Source organism: Camelina sativa, chromosome 7 (genome assembly GCF_030686135.1).
Source record: "Camelina sativa cultivar CO46 ecotype springtype chromosome 7, ASM3068613v1".
Lineage (NCBI taxonomy): Eukaryota > Viridiplantae > Streptophyta > Magnoliopsida > Brassicales > Brassicaceae > Camelina > Camelina sativa.
The window spans coordinates 565,850-585,289 of NC_141886.1; the positions used below are offsets into that span (position 1 = coordinate 565,850).

General features: G+C 36.0%; 5 protein-coding genes across 14 annotated transcripts; 2 read left to right on the forward strand and 3 right to left on the reverse strand.

Annotated features, from left to right (window-relative positions):
- Positions 1–1,057: 1,057 nt before the first annotated feature.
- Positions 1,058–3,670, reverse strand: LOC104699624 (uncharacterized). Of its 9 annotated transcripts, none has more exons than XM_010414961.3 (8): positions 3,150–3,371; positions 2,970–3,009; positions 2,755–2,873; positions 2,511–2,644; positions 2,273–2,374; positions 1,793–2,184; positions 1,415–1,694; positions 1,058–1,326 (listed from the first exon to the last, which is right to left on the reverse strand). In XM_010414961.3, exons 1-7 carry the CDS (start codon positions 3,229–3,231, stop codon positions 1,439–1,441), a joined length of 1,125 nt encoding a protein of 374 aa, XP_010413263.2. In that variant the 5' UTR covers positions 3,232–3,371; the 3' UTR covers positions 1,058–1,326; positions 1,415–1,438. The 9 variants fall into 9 exon arrangements, with proteins under 9 accessions (XP_010413263.2, XP_087314015.1, XP_087314014.1 ...); XM_087457889.1 differs by having other exon boundaries at positions 2,970–3,074; positions 3,150–3,351; XM_087457888.1 differs by having other exon boundaries at positions 2,970–2,997; positions 3,150–3,310.
- Positions 3,671–3,773: 103 nt separating this feature from the next.
- Positions 3,774–6,157, reverse strand: LOC147940689 (transcription factor MYB11-like). The gene is made up of 3 exons (XM_087456966.1): positions 5,939–6,157; positions 4,987–5,116; positions 3,774–4,888 (listed from the first exon to the last, which is right to left on the reverse strand). Exons 1-3 carry the CDS (start codon positions 6,069–6,071, stop codon positions 4,117–4,119), a joined length of 1,035 nt encoding a protein of 344 aa, XP_087313092.1. The 5' UTR covers positions 6,072–6,157; the 3' UTR covers positions 3,774–4,116.
- A 1,168-nt stretch (positions 6,158–7,325) lies between these two features.
- LOC104699627 (dnaJ protein ERDJ3B) lies at positions 7,326–10,121 on the forward strand. Its single transcript, XM_010414967.3, has 10 exons — positions 7,326–7,657; positions 7,733–7,881; positions 7,992–8,127; positions 8,459–8,570; positions 8,792–8,908; positions 8,995–9,081; positions 9,215–9,274; positions 9,362–9,439; positions 9,531–9,602; positions 9,685–10,121. The coding sequence occupies exons 1-10, from the start codon at positions 7,587–7,589 to the stop codon at positions 9,841–9,843; spliced, it is 1,041 nt and encodes a 346-aa protein (XP_010413269.1). The 5' UTR covers positions 7,326–7,586; the 3' UTR covers positions 9,844–10,121.
- Positions 10,122–10,430: 309 nt separating this feature from the next.
- LOC104699629 (phospholipase A1 PLIP3, chloroplastic) lies at positions 10,431–13,090 on the forward strand. Of its 2 annotated transcripts, XM_087458174.1 has the most exons (5): positions 10,587–11,382; positions 11,467–11,669; positions 11,759–11,874; positions 11,946–12,425; positions 12,522–13,090. In XM_087458174.1, exons 2-5 carry the CDS (start codon positions 11,567–11,569, stop codon positions 13,029–13,031), a joined length of 1,209 nt encoding a protein of 402 aa, XP_087314300.1. In that variant the 5' UTR covers positions 10,587–11,382; positions 11,467–11,566; the 3' UTR covers positions 13,032–13,090. The 2 variants fall into 2 exon arrangements, with proteins under 2 accessions (XP_010413272.2, XP_087314300.1); XM_010414970.3 differs by having other exon boundaries at positions 10,431–11,382; positions 11,467–11,874.
- On the reverse strand, positions 13,080–14,300 carry LOC104699628 (uncharacterized). Its single transcript, XM_010414968.3, has 3 exons — positions 13,886–14,300; positions 13,572–13,791; positions 13,080–13,463 (listed from the first exon to the last, which is right to left on the reverse strand). The coding sequence occupies exons 1-3, from the start codon at positions 14,089–14,091 to the stop codon at positions 13,248–13,250; spliced, it is 642 nt and encodes a 213-aa protein (XP_010413270.1). The 5' UTR covers positions 14,092–14,300; the 3' UTR covers positions 13,080–13,247.
- Positions 14,301–19,440: the final 5,140 nt, after the last annotated feature.

Here is a 19,440-nt window from a genome sequence, read left to right on the forward strand (position 1 = left end):
CATTTTTTTTGGGTTTTTGGCTTTTCTTCTCCATAAAAATCAATAAGCGTAATAATTTGCGACAGATTACATTAAAGACAGTCATGTCATGGGACCTTAATATGCTTTATAAGCGGACTAGCTTACTTGTTTTTATTTGTATCTTAACTCAGTTGATCAGAGATCATATCACAATATAATAATAACTCATGCAATTTTAAAAAAATATATTTTATGATGAAAAATACACTATTAAAATCTTTCATAGGATGGCCAGTCTTAAAAAAATCATGGCCGTAATTTTTTAATTTATTATTAGACACTTTTTTCCAGATAGTTTTGAAAGACATTTTCTTATTTTGTTTATTTTACTTTAGAATAATTTTATTTTACTATCTATGATGTTTAACTAAAACAATGTTTACCTATAGTGCAACTTTATAACCACGGATACATCCCACATCTTAATGATTCACATCTAAAGTCGTACGAGTTTCAATTAAACAAAAAAAAAGGAGATATTTAAATTAATATATTAGTAGAAAATAGTTTTATGGACAAAAACTATAAGTGACAACAAGTGGTGGAGGGTGTCACTTCAATCAATCGTCTACGTAACTACTGTACACTTCATTGCTTAGCTGTGCTGATCTGATCTGTCTCACACTGTTTCTGCGTGGGAACTTTCTATTTCCGATATCAAATGACACAAATGTAAGCTGTAATTTCTAATTTTCTTTAGTAAAATATTACTTATTTATATAGTTTACAAGTCAAAATTGGACTTTTTGAGAAAGTTTCAAATATAGAAGCGGGTAAACCCTAGTTTTGGTGTTTTGTGTTCACGTTTCAACACGATCAGAAACTCCACCCTTCCGCTCGAGTTGTTTAAACTTTAAACTTGCAATTAACAACGACAACAAGAACAAAATTTTGTTTATTTGTCAATTCTTAATTGGAAAGCTACACTTACAGTACAGTCGAGTTAATAATGGGCTAACAAATAAATAATAAGCTATTTATAATGGGCCTAATATAATTAAGCCCAGTCAGTACCTTCCAGATAGGCTATATCACGTGTAATAATAATACTTTTACTTGTTTTTTCTTCTTTTCTTAGTGAGATATTTGTTCAAAAAAAAAAATTGAGATAAATAGATAGCAAAAACATAGGATATGAAGCCACAGAGTGGACTGTAGGAGATTACAAGATTGGAACCAGTGTAACTTTGGAGCACCGGAGTCCACCACCATGGCTGCATCAACTCTTTGAAACATGGGGGAAGACAGTCCTTTTCACTACCGCAACACCCGCCTTCATTAACGGACTTAAAAATTTATTGCCCCCTGTAATTCGTATTAGTTTCGCTACACTCCCTTACTTTTAAATTTTATCAAACACTAATTCAATTGATTATCAAAGGAACTGCAAGACCTTAACAGATACCCAAGATCGTCATTAGGCTTCTTGGGAACATCCTAAACTAAAACCTTTTTGCCTCCTATCACGAGCCATTGGATGATTCTCCAGATGCATTACAGAATGGAGTAGAACTTCCAAGTCTTTTCCAAGGATGCGCTGCATAAGCAGATGCTTATCCAATTTTTTGCAGCAGCTGGTGATTCTCAGACCCATTTCATCTTTAGAAGCTTCTTCGGCTTCTGGTACAATCTCAGCCGTCCACTGAGAGTTATCAACCGTTGAATCCTTTAGCCTGGAAACAAAATTAGGAACAGCTTTAGGGAATTTTGTTTCAAAGAACCGGAAAAAAAAAACAAAAAAAGACTTTTTATCTTCTTCTGTTTCACATACTCTTCCAGTATAGAATCTGCCTCGTTCCGTTTTTTCACACGATATAAGACGTCAACAGTGTCCTCATTAACCCTAGCAAGACCCTCGAGAGGGCCAAGCGACAAGCACATCGAGTGTATCATTGAGTCAGCTGTTTTCGAGTTCAAATTACCAATCCTTATAACGACAACTGAAGAGGGATGATTTGAGGGTGTATTGGAGGTAGCAGAACCCTTGGAGCTTTCATTTCTCGGCTCTGAACTGGGACTGATTATGCTTTGAGACTTGGAATTGAGATCTTGAACAGGAGACGATGATGGCATGGTTGGCTTGGAAAATGAAACATTTGAATCCGAAACATCTCTTGCTGCTGAAGAAGCATGTGCTTCCGTCTTCCTCTTGCCATTGGTTTTCTGGTAAGAAAAGCACAATAACGAGCATTCAATCTTCTCATATCAAAAATCTTGTCCAGAGAAAAGGTTTAACATAAATATGGTATACCCAAGAAACTTCTGGCTTCTCAGTCAACAACATTGGTTTGGAAACTGAATCAGAAGCTTGGTCATGTTTCTTCTTCTTCTTCTTCTTCTTGCTTTTAGTTTTCTGGTATAAAACATACATAAATAAGCTCAATAAACCATTGCAGCGAAAAGAACCTCATCCTAAGGATAGAGTGAATGAAAGCTTCACTTCAGTAATATAGAAGACAGAAGGAGAAGATTATATATATAAAGCTTACCTGAACAAGCTCTGGCTTCTGAGTTAACATCTTCACAATCACATTCCGATCCAAGTCTTTTTCTACAGGACCCAACTCAGAGAATAAATCATCCTCAAGGTGACTAAATAAAGCAGGTGCAAGTGTTCTCACTCCTGAAAGGTACTTTCACACAGATAATAAGAATCACCATTTTCAAGATCACAAAATCTTTATCATCTATTCTCTCAATCATCCAAGTTCTCTGGTTAACAAAGAAGCGTACCTTTTACATCAGATTCTGAGGTATCAGAACACTGAGGAGAGCTATGAAATGAGCGGTTGAACAGTTTGAGTCCTAGTCCAATTCCAGTGCTACTCATAATCTGCTCTCCATCTCTGAATCTACCCAACAAGAAAAAAAGTCCAACTGTTACTAATAAAAACCCTAACGAACGAAACAACCCAAAAAGAGTAACAATATACGGATTCAAACCTCACCTCTCTTGTAGAATACGTTTCGAAACCTCTGTAATTTCACCTGAGAAACACCGAATTAGACATTTCGACAAGTTTACATATCTCAATCTCAGGGGATTCAATTATCTGAAAGAAAAAAAAAATTCTCTAAGAAATGCAATAATTTATTCAATTCAGGAAGAAGAGTAACGAATAACGTACCATTTCTGGTCACCGAGGAGCTTTTATAATATCTTCCATCGAACAAAGGTTTAAGAGAAGCTCGTACTCTCCCCGCAAACATCGTCGCCGCTCCACCGGAAACTAGATCAGCGGAGGGAAGCTATAAACAACGGCGGTTTTATATATGGGCCTTGTTAATTGGCCTGTAAATAAAAGAACTATAAAAGACAATGCCCATTTCAGTTTTTCTTTGTGTATTATGGTTTTAATATTCATTGATTTTTCTATTTTATTCAACAGAATTACTAATCAGAATATTAAAAATAAAATTAATCAGATGATAGGTGTTAAAAAAAATAATAATAATAATCAGATGACACAAATGATAGCAACAAAAAAAAAGGAAAAACCAGTCATGGGCTAATTGGGCAAGGTTTTTTTAACCTAAGTAAAGTAATAGTGTAATACTAACAACCCAAGTAACTTTCTTAGGACTGTTTTTTTTTTAACCTAAGTAAAGTAATACTAACACCCAAGTAACTTTCTTGGGAAGACGTCACACCAATTTGTTTGTAGTTCGTAGCTTTATACAATTTACATAATTTGTATTTTAATTAGTACTATTTAGTAGTACATGTCGGCACATGAAATGCGTCTGAGTTTGCAGTAAATTCGTAGGAATGGTCCATCCCATGAACTTTATAAAGATATTTTTCTATAGGCTATATATAATGAAGTATTTTTAAAAACGTATCATACGGCTACCGGTATAAAAAAGGGAAATAAATAGTAGAGACAATAGTGCATGGCATCACGTGAGGCATTATTGTAGTGACTATGGGACCAAATCTTACTTCTAAACGTAAGATAGCGACCCTCATTTGTCTTCCTTTTTGGTACGTAAATACGTCTCCTCTAGTTAATGAAGAAGATAACGGACCAGATCCAGCCACGTGGGGACTTTTTTAATCCGACCGATGAAAAAATGCATATGGTATCCAATTGTTCAAGACAAAAGCCAAGCAGCCATCTTGTTTTCTTGTTCAAAATCCAACGGTTCTCCAAAGTCGTTGGAGTCCTTTTGTCTGCTCTCAGATTCTTTTTCATCCCCCTGGAACAGCCACGACAAAACCGAATCAAGATCCTCTTTCTCGTCCCAAAGGGTTTCACCTTCTCTCCATACAAGGTCCCAGTCAATGAAGTCATCAGCCATCGATTCGATATTTTCGTGCCCAGCGGAGGCGGAGCTGCTTCCGTATGGCTCGGAGTTTTCTACGTTGTTCGACTCAAATGAGGACACGTGGACAGCATCAGGCTCGTTCAGTGGAAAACAAGCATCGAATATGTCGTCATTGATACACAAACCTCCATCGTCGCCATTAATGCTTGTGGTACAATAACCATCGTCTCCATAGCCACATGGTCCTAAACCAGGTTCCTTGGCTCCACTGATGCTCCTACTTGACAAATCCATTAATGCGTCTTCTTTGTCTCCCTCTCCATTGATCTCTATTGTTGTAGTTGGCAAAACCATTTCGTTTGTGTTTGTCTTTATTACGAACTTAGGGTTTTTAGAGGTTGGGATGAATTTGGGCTTCATGGCTGATCTGCTGGTTCTTCCGGGTTTACGCTTCGGAGGCAGAGGAGCATTCTCGACGACATCAGTGACAGTTGGTTTCCTGAAGTTACCGTGGAGTTTACGGCTGAGATGTGAATTCCAATAGTTTTTGATTTCGTTGTCTGTCCTTCCCGGTAGATTGCTTGCAATTATTGACCACCTGCATTTTAGCGTTAACATATTATCATATACATGTTTTTATTAAAGTTTAGAACCTCATTTATTTCAAAGTACGATATAGACATAAATAAAAGTTACCTGCTTCCCAAAGTGGAATGCAACTTAACAATGAGGTCATCTTCTTGGGGAGTTATGTTTCCTCTCTTGAGGTCTGATCTCAAATAGTTAATCCATCTCAATCTACAGCTCTTTCCACATCTCTTTAGCCCTGTTTAAAAAATTTACTCAAATTCAAAAAAAAAAAAAAAACCACGTCAGATATTAACGCATAAGAAATTTTAGTCAACGATTCTTCATTTTTTATCTTCTCCATGTATAGAGAGCTGTTTTGTTTTTTTTGTGAAGTTAGAGTGCATAATATCCGAGATCAAGAAAATAAGTTTGGTATATGACCACACAGTTGCATAATATTCTTAGAATATTACGATCCCAATATTGTTGGATAGGAAAATAGTTTTAAAAAAAATATATTTTTTCGATTGATAGTTCAATCGTCAGTTTTATCAACAACTAGCAAAACAGAACAGATCATTCTACATTAGCTGCAGAAAATGAAACGATGATACATCTAAATACTTGTTTTATAATACAGAAATTTCTTGTTCACACCTCCTACAGTCAACACCCGATACGTAAAGATTTGAGTTTTTAGTTCATTGAAAATTTGAAATTGATTATGAGTAAAAACTTCAAATTTTATAAATGTCAAATATACCATTTTTATTTTTATTTTTATATCATCGAACCAAAAATTTTACCTTTTCTAATTTGTTAAAATCAAATTAATATGCCTTGACGAACTATTCATCAAGTACAATCTACGATTACGACAACTTTATATTAATTGTAGAAATGAACCTAGAGATTTTTTTTTTGTTAAAATTTATGCAGAGATTGATTAACTTCTCTTTTATATATATATATATATATATATATATATATACTAAGTTTTAAGAAAAAAAAAAAAAGGAATTCTCTTATAATGCATGCCTGCGATCGAGACTCGAGAGAGAGTATAGAAATAATTTACCGGCATTTTTGGGAAGAGAACGCCACGAGCCTTCGCCGTTAGACTGAATGTAGTCGGAGAGAATCTGGTCTTCCTCCGCCGTCCACCGCCCTTTTTTCATTCCTACCTTCTCACAGCACGGCGCTCTTCCCATTCTCTCCCGCGATTGTTAAGTTTCACTCACTTCACTTAACCCTTAGAGTCAAGAGGTATTAAAGAGGGGTAAAGTGACGACACCACAAAAAGTGACTGATTTGGTATTCAATACTTATATGAATAGGGGAGAGATGGGGGCCTAAGGAGATGGCCGACACGTATCAGGTATTCAAGTGATAGAAGGAGCCACGTTGGTCTATGTTGAAACAGGAGTCGTGGCTCATCAACAGTCGAGAGATACTAACCAGTTCAACCTGGCTCGTCCTTGTTTTACTAGCTAGATGCTATAGTTACAGTTTTTAAAATATTAATCTATACATTATATTTTTTTAAACTGGTACCTTGTCTTAAAATTAGAGGGATTGATCAGGATTATATGTCAAAGTTTTGTATGCATACGTAGATAAGACAATAGCAATTAGCAAAATAGCCGTAAAATTTCCATCATACTTTAACAAAAGAATATGTAATTCAATAGTCTCAAAACACGTGTGGGTATCTTTTAGATACTACTACTACTATATTATTTCATCCTCTGCATCAATTATACTGTTAAATTCGGATTCAGTACTAATCATATAACAATAATATCAAAATCGTACTTTTTTTTATAAATTAGTAATTCTCTTCGAATAGTGGAAAAAACTGTGAACACCAAAAAAACTGTTGTCAGCGGTTTTTTCAATGAATAGTAAATGGTATTAATGGGCTGGGACCAGTCGTGTGGAGACGTCTAACGACGATGTATAAAAAAGTATCGTTGAAGACGCGAAGATTGAAAAGATCTGACATGACATGATTGTACAAGCCAGTGTTTATGTTTCTTTGCATTCAAATTATCAAACAACAAAATATATTGATTGTTTAACCACTCTTTTGTTTCATGTTTCAGCCTTAACAACAAAATATATCAAGCATTTCTGTTTTATTTATTAATTGTATTTTGTTATTTTTTTTTAATAACTATTTATAATTTCAACTATGTAGATTTGATATGTTTTTATTACCTAGAACAAAAATCCGGTTTATTTATGATCTTAATTTTTGGTCCAAAAACCTAGATAAAATTTTCGTTGATTGTATTTGGGCCGAGTAACCTAGACTAGTTGTACGTTATTATTAATCCAGAAAGATTAACCTTGACGTTTTTAAGATAGCGTTACAGGCCTTCTTAAATTTTGATGGGCCTGTTTAGAGACTTGATGTAAACGACGCCGTATCTTAAAAGTCGACGAAAAGAATCCACGTGGCCGAGAGCTATTGGTCACGTTCGTCAGAGACTGAATCCTGATTGGTTAAGCACAACAATGTACACGTAAACCCGACCACGATGCTCCGAAGTCGAATCCTAAAACTCGTTTTTGGAAGAGAAGTGAGAGATTCGAATCGAAGGACACACATCTGTGAGATTTCATTGTTAAGAATCAATCGAAACGAATCTCAGGTTAGGGGAGTAAGTAACCGTCCAAGCTAGGTGTCTCCTTGGGAGAGATCCGATTCTCTCTCCGTTTCTATGGCGATTCGGTGGCCGGAGCTGTGTATTCTATTGTTCGCTCTCTCTTATGCCATATGCGTCCTTGCTGGGTATGTTCGAATCTTTCGAAGCATATAAAATGTGAATGCTTAAAAAAATATCTATATGGGTGTGATTTTCTTCAGGAAGAGTTACTACGATGTGTTGCAAGTGCCGAAAGGTGCATCGGATGAACAGATCAAGAGAGCTTATAGGAAACTCGCTTTAAAGTATCATCCAGATAAGAATCAAGGAAATGAGGAAGCTACTCGCAAATTCGCTGAGATCAACAATGGTGTGTGCAGTATTTTTTTTTGTCTTGTATTGCTGCAACTTCTGATTCTGCTCTTTTTTTTTTCATAACCCCGTTTTGATATTTGACGTATTTGTGGTTGATGTAAACAGCTTATGAAGTGTTATCGGATGAGGAGAAGAGGGAGATATATAACAAGTATGGTGAAGAAGGGCTTAAACAGTTTGCTGCTAATGGTGGACGAGGAGGAGGAGGAGGGGGCATGAATATGCAGGACATTTTCGGCTCGTAAGTTTTTGAATGCACATCTTTTCTTACTTGCTGATTCTTGTATCTTCCTTAGGATTCAACTAGATGTACAAGATTCAGGATCATTAGAATATATAATCATTCTGTCTTTTCGATTGGCTGAGTTTGGGTTCTGGCAAGCATTGTCTTCTCTAACCCATCTTAGCATAGGATTCGTAGGATTTTTATGTATGGATAGTGGATACATTTGAATTTTTTTGGTTATGTTAAGGGGATTTACTGTAGCGTGAATAGTTCCTAAATTTGGATCATGTTTGTTTAAAAGGTTGCAGATTGCTAATTTGTAGAGATTATATGATGTGCTTAATAGGTTTTTTGGTGGAGGTTCGATGGAGGAAGAAGAGAAGGTTGTCAAGGGTGATGATGTGATTGTGGAACTTGAGGCAACTCTAGAAGATTTGTACATGGGAGGCTCTATGAAGGTATGTTAAGCTCCATTTCTGGATGTTATTATCATCACTAATACATGGAAGTCGTCTGGAAATTGTTACTTAGAAATTAGTGAACATCTTATAGTGTAATTTCAGACATTGTTTACGTTCATGTGATGCTTGGTTAAGAGTAGACAGTTTTTTTACGTAAATGCCAAATTAAAGGACTTGCCTTAAGTTCTCAGTGAGGATGTTCCACATTGAACTATTAGGTATGGAGAGAAAAGAATGTGATTAAACCAGCTCCTGGAAAGAGAAAGTGTAACTGCAGGAACGAGGTTTACCACAGACAAATTGGTCCTGGAATGTTCCAACAGATGACAGAGCAGGTAAAGGACAGATCTGTTTTAAGTCTCACAGATGGTCTTGTTCCCTCTAATATCTGTTTAACGACGTATCCTCCTTTTCCTCTCAGGTCTGTGACAAATGCCCTAATGTCAAGTACGAACGGGAGGGATACTTTGTGACAGTTGATATCGAGAAAGGAATGAAAGATGGAGAAGTAAGTCTCAAAATTTTACCACCCTTATTGTAAAATCATTAGATACCAAATTTCATTCTAGCTCTTAAACTCATTTATTTATGAGCTCGTCGACTTCTCCTGTTGTAGTTTCTTAATACCAAATACTTTTCAGGAAGTGTCATTCTATGAAGACGGTGAACCCATTCTCGACGGTGAACCTGGTGACCTTAAGGTTAGGCTCTTCCCTAAATTTCACTATCCTTGATATCAAGTAAACTTCAAAACCAGAGAGAATAAATTATTGTTGTACATTTGGCAGTTCAAAATCAGAACTGCACCACACGCCCGTTTCAGAAGAGATGGAAACGATCTGCACATGACTGTTAACGTAACACTGGTAAATAAATTCCACAGACTCCTACTGTATCTCTACATCTTAGACCAACAATTGATTCCTTTTCTGATCCTATTAAATTTCCCTTCTGTAGGTTGAGGCGCTAGTTGGTTTTGAGAAATCATTCAAACACTTGGATGATCATGAAGTTGACATCAGTTCCACGGTATCACTAATGTCCTTCTCAAAACACTTGAAACAGTGACCATCCGTTATTATCTAATGGGTGAATTATCGTGTGACGACAGGGAATTACAAAGCCTAAGGAAGTGAAGAAGTTCAAAGGAGAAGGGATGCCACTTCACTACAGCACGAAGAAAGGCAACCTCTTTGTCACTTTTGAGGTTTTGTTTCCTTCTTCTCTCACTGACGATCAGAAGAAGAAGATTAAAGAAGTCCTTGCTTAGTGCTCCTCTCTCGCTTTATCTCTCTCTCTTTAGAAGTTTGGGGTTTAAAGAGGAGAAGAAGCGATTGCTCTGGTCCTAATGTAACATGACTAGGTTTTAATATAGAAAGAAAGAAAAAAAAAATGGGGAGACAAAGACGAAGATGAGAAAAGTCACAAGGAGGGTTTTGATCAATTTGTCATTTTTGTTTGCTTTTGTTAATCATATTAGTGCATATTCATGAATCATCATCATATACGCTTTGGATTATATTTATGTGAATCTTTGTCCTGAGACAACAGCAATGCTTTCATACACAAGGCTACACGGCCTTTGGACACAACACAAAGGATCAGTTAAAAGGTAGATTGATCATAAAATGATAATATTAATTAGGGGATGAAAGTTAGGTTTGAGTTGTTGTGATGAAACTAAAAGTCCCAACAATATCTAGATTTGTTCCAAGAAACGTGGGAGACTGAACAAGTTTCTTTAGGCGCTTTGTCATCTTCCCACGTGTCCTCCCGATATCGCTCCACCTAGAAAATCTCTTTAAAGTACTAAAAAAAATTGGGAACTTTATAGTAATATTATTAAACCCTAAAATTAATCCAGCAAATACTATGTATGATTAACATTCCAGAGAAATAGTTAAATTTTATTTCCAGAAATTGATTCGCGCATCCATTAAGGCGTGTTAATGTTGGTTCACCGTTCAACTGCTTTCTCTACATCAACTACTATTTATTTAACACGTTGAGATTGAGATTGAGAGAGAGAGAGAGAGAGAGACATCTCTATCAAAGGAGAGATTGATCGGGCGAGGAGACTGAGAAAAAGACCAAAAAACGACGGCATATATATTATTATTATCATTCAAACTTGCACGTTAACTCCGGTGTTTATACGGGTCCGTATACGTATGTATATACGGTCTGTAACATAAACAAAAAGAAGAAGAAGTTATTACAATCAGGAAAAAGGTTTGGTGTTAATAAATTAATGGAAGGTGTTTTCTTAAAAATGTCGGTGCAAGGAGTATCTCCGATGATTCCGGTGGGACCTTCTTTGATACGCGCCATCGGAGGCTCTGTGAAGGAGGACAAATCAACGGCTGGATCTCTGCCGCTCAAGAAAACGGTGTCGCGTAAACGTCCTCTTGAGTTTCTTCGGATCATCATCGGTAAGAGAGCGGATGAGAAGGGAACAACGGTAAGAGACGACGGCCCCGTTTTGTTGGAGAAACAGGATGATACAAGCGTAAACGAAAACTGGGTTTTCAAGATTTTGGAGGTTGGATCAATTTGGAATGGGAAAAGACAACGATCAGGTGGCGGTGGAGATGAGGAGGAAGAGGAAGTTGCTGAATCGAAGACGAGTAAGGAAGATTTATGTGAGGAATGCGATTTCTGCATGATCGATGAAGATGAAGAAGAAGAAAAGGAGTTTGGTAAAGAAGAGTTCTCGGAGATGTTAAGCAAAATTCCTATTAAAGATGCACAGATGTTTGCCAAATTGTCCTTTCTGGGAAATTTGGCTTATTCAATCCCTAAAATCAAGGTGACTTTTAGTTTTACTGATTGAAACCTAATTTCTCAATTCTGTGATTCTTTGATTTTTAGTTTTCCATTGTTTGTTACACAGCCTGAGAATCTGTTGAAGTATCAGAAACTGAGATTCGTGACTTCATCCATTGAGAAGAGAACGAGTCTTATTAGGGTTGAGGAGAACAACATCAATAATAATGGCGAGGAAGAGGAGGAGGAGGAGGAGAAGAAGCTTATTAACCCAGCTGTTGCTTACAGAGTTGCTGCTTCTGCTGCATCTCGTCTCTTTTCCCATTCTAAGTCTGTGCTTCCTTTTGGATCCTCTAAACGTCATGACAATGAAGCTTCTCTCTTGGCCACTGCTGATTCCGTTACTGTTGTTGTGGCAGCCAAAGAGGAAGTTAAGCAGGCCGTCGCTGATGATCTCAAATCAAATCGTTCACCTCCTTGTGAGTGGTTCGTATGCGATGATGATAAAACTGGCACCAGGTTCTTCTTTATTCAGGTAATGTTGTGATCTTTCATTGGCCAAAAGATGGATAGCTTAAAAAGACTGAAACTCAATATTTTTTACAGGGATCAGATTCACTGGCCTCATGGCAAGCTAATCTTCTGTTCGAGCCAGTTCCATTTGAGGAGCTTGATGTGCTTGTTCACAGAGGCATATACGAAGCTGCAAAAGGCATATACGAACACATGTTACCAGAAGTTCACGCCCACCTTAATTCTCGTGGCAAGAACCGTGCTTTTCTCAGGTTTAGTGGACATTCTTTAGGAGGAAGCTTGTCACTGCTTGTGAACCTCATGCTTCTGATCCGAGGTCAAGTCCCGGCTTCTTCTCTGCTCCCAGTGATCACTTTTGGTTCACCTTGCATCATGTGCGGAGGCGACAGGCTTCTTCAGAAACTTGGTCTCCCTAAGAGTCATCTTCTCGGAATCTCAATGCATAGAGATATTGTTCCCCGAGCATTCTCCTGCAATTACCCTAACCGAGCCACAAAGCTTCTCAAGGCATTGAATGGAAACTTTCGAAACCATCCTTGTCTGAATAACCAGGTAATATATATATGAAGAAAACAAACATCTCAACTTGTCTGCTTCAGATCGTTGTTTCTTCTTGGCTTACTCTGTTTGCTTTCTTCGTATCTGCAGAATTTGCTGTATTCTCCTATGGGGAAGCTTCTAATTCTGCAACCATCCGAGAGATTCTCTCCACCACACCCCCTGCTTCCTTCAGGAAGTGGTCTCTATCTCTTAGCATCTAAGAATACCGATGAAACAGAAAAAAGACTAAGAGCTGCAAAGATTGTCTTCTTTAACTCGCCGCACCCCCTAGAGATTCTCAGTGATCGTCGTTCTTACGGGTCAGAAGGAAAAATCAAAAGAAACCATGACATGAGCTCTTACCTGAAGGCCTTGAGGCATGTGATTCGGAAGGAGCTGAAGCAGATAAAGGCCGAGCGGGATCACTGGCGGCGCAAGTTCTTCATTATAAACATTTTATATACTGGGAGGGATTCTTTGAAACTCATAACAAGATTTGTCGCATCAAGAAGTAGTCAACTAGTGATCATCTTCTTTCTCCCTATTAGATTGTTAATTATGAATGTCTATGGTGTGGTCTTTCACCAGTCACAAGCACATTTTAGTTTCTTCAAGTGAAAACTTAGGCCTATTCTGTAATTGAATCTATCTATCACACATCAATTATTTTCAGAAAAGACAGGAACTATCTTAGTATAAAGAGAAAAATCGAAAATATGTTTGGAGTCTTTGTTCAACTGACATAATCTTACAAAGGGAAATGGTGAAGAAACGAAAAGATTTATTCCATTAAGGGGGCATAAAAAAGCTCATCAGACCTTTTTTATGAGGAAACTAGAGATTCAACTTCCCAGCTAGATACCAAGAATGCATAGCAAGGCTTCCAAAGGAGAAGATGTTAGCAAGTGATGATAAGCCGTGAATCATTCCAAACTTCTTGTTCATGGCAGCGAGCTTTGGGATAGTCTTTGCCTTTTCTCTGTTCTTGGACCAGCCAACTTCATCACCAATGTTATTTTCTCTCTCTACTTTGTGCCTTTGCTTCATCATCTACACACCACAAAGTAAGACCAAAATTGGTTGGTTCATAAGGAGATCTTGTATATGCAATTAGAGGAGTTAGGCAAAAGAGGTGTTTTGTGTATCATCATCACTTACATCGATGGTCATGGGAGTGAAGACGAACAAATTGGTGAGATTGAAAGCAAAAGCGGAAAGAAGGAACCCTAGCTGATACTTCTCGACAGCAGAAGATGACTTCCATGGATGCAAATAGCCAAAAGCAGAGAGTGAAATCGCGCAGCAAGAACCAACCAAAGTGAAGTAAGCTGGAAACATCTTGCTCTGAAGATTACCAAACTGGTGCCTCGGCAAATTCCTGATTCAATCGAGAAAAGGGAATTTGAAGGAGATGATCGGATTACTTACAGAAGGGAGATAATTCGATTAAAAGAAGAAGAAAGAATTCGTACTTGAACATGATGATTCCGCCGACGAAGGTAGCCCAGAGAGCAGCTCCCCAAGCTGTAGCGAAACTGAGCAGATGAGCTAGTTTCAGGAAGATCGATAGCTTCGCCGAATTCTCTCCATTCGACAGTGATCCGAATGTCTCCGGCGAAAATATCACTCCCACGGCTAAGAACGCCACCGCTACTATGAAACTGGTATACCAACCCATCGCCGATTATGTTTTCCGATCACTCTCTTTGTTCGACGCCGACACGTTTTTTTTTTGTTAACGCCAAATAAATGAGTAATTATCTGCATTGACTAAAGTACCCCTTGACGTGTACATCTCTATCTATCTATCTATCTATCAAGGGAAGACCCTTTTTTTGGCTCAGAGTCTTTTTTTTTTTTTTTTTTTTTTTTTGATCAAATTGGTTCAGAGTCTTTATGTCAGCTATAACACTGTAATTATCGTATCAAGTTTCATTCAACGCCGCGAAAAGTATTCATCATTCATGTCATAATCCTCTAGCTTAATAAGTATACAAATTTACATTACGAGAAAATTAATCATAAGCTATCTAAACTTACATTACAAATAAAACAAAAGAAACTTTAAAACACTTTCGCGATTAAAAAAACTATTAAGATGTCCTTGATTTAAATATTTTTTAAAATGATTTTTGTTAAGTCAAAACGATTTACATTAGTTTTTAAACATTTTCTACATCAAACTTTATTTGATAATAAATTTAAAGCTTAGCTAAATGTTAAAAAGAAACTATAATAAATGAAATTTTTTCTTAAAGACACCAAAAAGATGAAATGCTATAAATACAATTAGTTTTCAACGAATTAGTATTTAACGAATTACTAGGAAACATATTTAAATTATAAATGTAAAGTCCAGATTATTTTTCAATTTTAGGCTTAAATTTGAAAATATAAAAAAAAATCTCTTTTCAAAACAATTAATTGAAAAATCTTAAGTGATAAATTTAAAATACATATAGATATGTTGAACTTACCACACCAAAACTTATGGACCCGTAAAATGGGATGGGATGTGAAGTCCGGTTTGTTTCAACATATTTAAATTTTACACTTAAGTTTGAAAATATTATATATTAAATTAAAAAATTCTCTTTTCAAAATAATTAACTAAAAAATAATTAAAAATCTTAAGTGATAAATTTAAAATACATATTGACACGTTGAACTTACGACACCAAAACTTACGGACCCGTTGGATGGGACGGGATGTGAAGTCCGATTTGTTTCAACGTTTTTAAAATTTGAAAAAAAATATATATTAAAGAAAATCTCTTTTAAAACGATTTATTAAAATTAAATAAAATCTTAAGTGATTAATTTTACACTACGTATAAACATGTTGAACCTACAACACCAAAGCTTATAGACCCCATGGGAAGGGACGGGATGCGAGATCCGATTTGTTTTCAACGTATTCATAAATTAATCACTTAAATTTGAAAACATTTTTTATTTAAAGAAAAACCTCTTTTTAAAAATGGTTTTTTGAGAAAATAGTTGAAAACTATATAAATTTAGTTTTAGAGATCAAAATCAATTCTTAATTTGAATAAGAGGTAAAAAAAAAAAAAAGGTGTATACCTTACAAACCTCCTAGAAGATAGCCGGAACTGTACCGGTGACGTTATTGCTCAAGAACCTCGGGAAAAATGCCAAAAAAAACTCGAAGTTATTTTTATTTGGACGTTTAATACCCAATGGCTTTGGATTGGAATAAAAATACATCAAATAATAAAAACGTGTCATTTAAAACCCAAAATAATAAGTGTTGTTATTTTCATCCCAAGATTTTTTCAACAAAATCAAAATTCCAATTTTACCCTGGTTATCTAATTATTTATTAATTTTAAATATAAAAATTCTTGGTTTTCTGTTAACCATATCAAATCGAAAATTAATCCCGGTTATCTACTTAAATCTCTCTCTTCCTCCGTCCCTGAGCTCCGCCGTGCTAGCTCTTACTCCGTCCGTAACACATCCATTTCCACCTCTGTTTTCGACCAGCCACGACGCAGATCGTGTGATGTTAGGTCTAATTACGGCTCCTCTCTCCACGATAGAGTTGCCGGCGATGATGATGACGACAACCTGCTAGAGAGCACGACCTGCTGGAGAGCTCGATTCGGTTCCCTATAGTGCCAGATTTGAAAGAGAAGGATGAAGAAGAAGATGGAGAAGAGGAAGAAGAAATTGAAGATGGAGAGAAGAAGACGATGAAGGAGCTGATAGATTTGGAATCAAAAACTCAACTTATCAAAAACTCGACGCGGGTCGCATCTCGTTCGAGGAGCCTAGAGCTTCATGGGACGGATGTTTGATAGGCAAGACATATCCAAAGCTGGTTCCTTTGTCCTCTGTAACTGAAGATGTTAAAGCCTCTCCGGAGAAGAAAACAAGTGGTAAAGAAGACGAAGAGGAGAAGTACAACCCTGGTGGGACAGCTCAAACGAGGGATTACGACTTGGATTCACGGAAACTCGGAAGTACAACCCCGTGTTCGTCATTGGTCTGAATTTGACGGAAACCAAACAAGAAAATTCTGGAATTGAGACAATATTAGAACAAAAAAGGAATAAAATTTGTCGGAGAATGTTTGGGATCCAAAGCAGACGTGATTTGACAATGGAAGTCCGATCTCAGATTTTGATTCTCTGTCCGAGCATCCACGCCAGACGAGCCAACATCGTCGTCAAGTTCCAGGATTTGTATGGCTTCACTGTCGAAGGAGAGGAGACGACGATGATTAGAGCGAGGAGGAGGAAGAAGAGAGAAATAAGTAATTCCGGTTTAATAAAACCAAGAATTTTTATATTTAAAATTAATAAATAATTAGATAACCATGGTAAATTTTGATTTTGTTGAAAAAATCGTGGGTATGAAAATAACAACACTTATTATTATGGATTTTAAATGACACGTTTTTATTATTTGGTGTATTTTTATTCCAATCTAAAACTATTAGGTATTAAACGTCCAAATAAAAATAATTTCGAGTTTTTTTTGCCATTTTTCCCCAAGAACCTCTACACCAATACTGAAGCCACCAAACTAGAAAAAAGGAAAGTTAACAGAGACACGTTTTTATTGGCTAAGTACCTTACATATAGACACGTTGAACTTACGACACCAAAACTTACGGACCCGTTGCATGGGACGGGATGTGAAGTCCGATTTGTTTCAACGTTTTAAAAATTTACACTTAAGTTTGAAAAAATTATATATTAAAGAAAATCTCTTTTAAAACAATTTATTAAAATTAAATAAAATCTTAAGTGATTAATTTTAAACTACGTATAAACATGTTGAACCTACAACATCAAAGCTTACAGACCCCATGGGAAGGGACAGGATGCGAGATCCGGTTTGTTTTCAACGTATTCATAAATTAATCACTTAAATTTGAAAACATTTTTTATTTAAAGAAAAACCTCTTTTTAAAAATGGTTTTTTGAGAAAATAGTTGAAAACTATATAAATTTAGTTTTAGAAATCAAAATCAATTCTTAATTTGAATAATTGAAAATTCTTAAGTGATAATCGAACTTTTTTCAAAACAATTAACTAAAAAATAATTGAAAAATCTTAAGTGATAAATTTAAAATACATATAGACACGTTGAACTTACGACACCAAAACTTACGGACCCGTTGGATGAGACGGGATGTGAAGTCCGATTTGTTTCAACGTTTTAAAAATTTACACTTAAGTTTGAAAAAATTATATATTAAAGAAAATCTCTTTTAAAACGATTTATTAAAATTAAATAAAATCTTAAGTGATTAATTTTAAACTACGTATAAACATGTTGAACCTACAACACCAAAGCTTACAGACCCTATGGGAAGGGACGGGATGCGAGATCCGGTTTGTTTTCAACGTATTCATAAATTAATCACTTAAATTTGAAAACATTTTTTATTTAAAGAAAAACCTCTTTTTAAAAATGGTTTTTTGAGAAAATAGTTGAAAACTATATAAATTTAGTTTTAGAAATCAAAATCAATTCTTAATTTGAATAAGAGGTAAAAAAATAAAAAAGGTGTATACCTTACAAACCTCCTAGAAGATAGCCGGAACCGTACCCGTGACGTAATTGCTCAAGAACCTCTACACCAATACTGAAGCCACCAAACTGGAAAAAAGGAAAGTTAACAGAGAGGAGTCTCACTAACTGCTCATCAAAGAATGAGTAAGATAAATAATTAAAAGAAAAAGAAGAGAGAGACATAACCTGAGAGCATATATAGGCCATAGCATTGTAGAGATGGGATGATCATCATCGGCTTATATGTTGGGGCTTGCAAAATGGCTTTCTTTAGCTCAGTGGACACTCGTTCATCTGGATTCACAAATCGATACATGAAGAAGCTGTACCATCCACAAAATACACATATCAACACACACAAAAAGTTCGTCTAACTAAAACCATTAAAGACTCATATGCATTAATGCATATTCCCACATTACAAAGCCTGAGACTACCATTAGTAAAGGAAAAGATTAGAGAGGTAAACTTACGAGTAAGGTTCTCAGTGTGTCATCATGCATCTCACCAGCATTGACAATAAACTCAACACGTACATACATGCACACACACACAAACAAAATCAATGTTAGACGATGGAAGCAGCGGTTAAGTCATAACTCGAAATTGCACATAGAAAACAAACAACAAAAGATTCACCAAACCAAAACCAATCCAGCAGAAGTTATCGACCTAATAATATAAACATAAACTAAATCCACCCATGGTTTGTATTCAAATCACCATTCTTTTTTTAGAAGAGCGTATTAAAAAAAACAGAGTAAATCACTACCCCGGTGTGATGACTCGGCAGATGGATGGAGATCATTACAGATATCGATCTGATCATCGATGATCGGCTTTTCTTTTTATATAAACTTGAATGATTGATGTCTACTTTGGATTGGATGGAGACGGAGAATTCCGATGAACAGCATAAACTTTGGATTGGATGCAAAGATCAATCTGAATATGATCAGGTACATACTCTTTAAAAAAAATATAGATGAAAAACTTATTTTTGGTTTAGGGTTTTGAAGAAGCATTGTTTTGTTTTTGGTCGGAAGAAGAAGCAATGTTGAGAGAGAGAGAGAGCAAATTACAAAATTAAGAGGTTCAAACGAAAAGGGAATTGATATTAATCACAACGGTCATAAATTATTTCAAGGAAATTAAAGAGACTTCGCTTCTTGTTATTTCCTTTTTTCTTATTTATGTAATTTATATACCATCACAACGGTAACAAGATATTACTGTATTACTGTATTGTTACCGTTTGCAAACAGAAAAACTTTTTTGCTCACTAGGTGAGAGAGAGAGAGATAATATGATGAGTTTAATACACTAAAAATTAATTAAGGTGAAGCAGTCTGCTTATAATGTGCACGAAAGAGCTAACTAAGCGCTTCCAAGACTTTAGGCCCATTATCCACAGTACGTCCTTTTTAAAAAACAGAATAGATAGGCTATTTAAAATATCCCCCTCCGTTGGCTATAAAT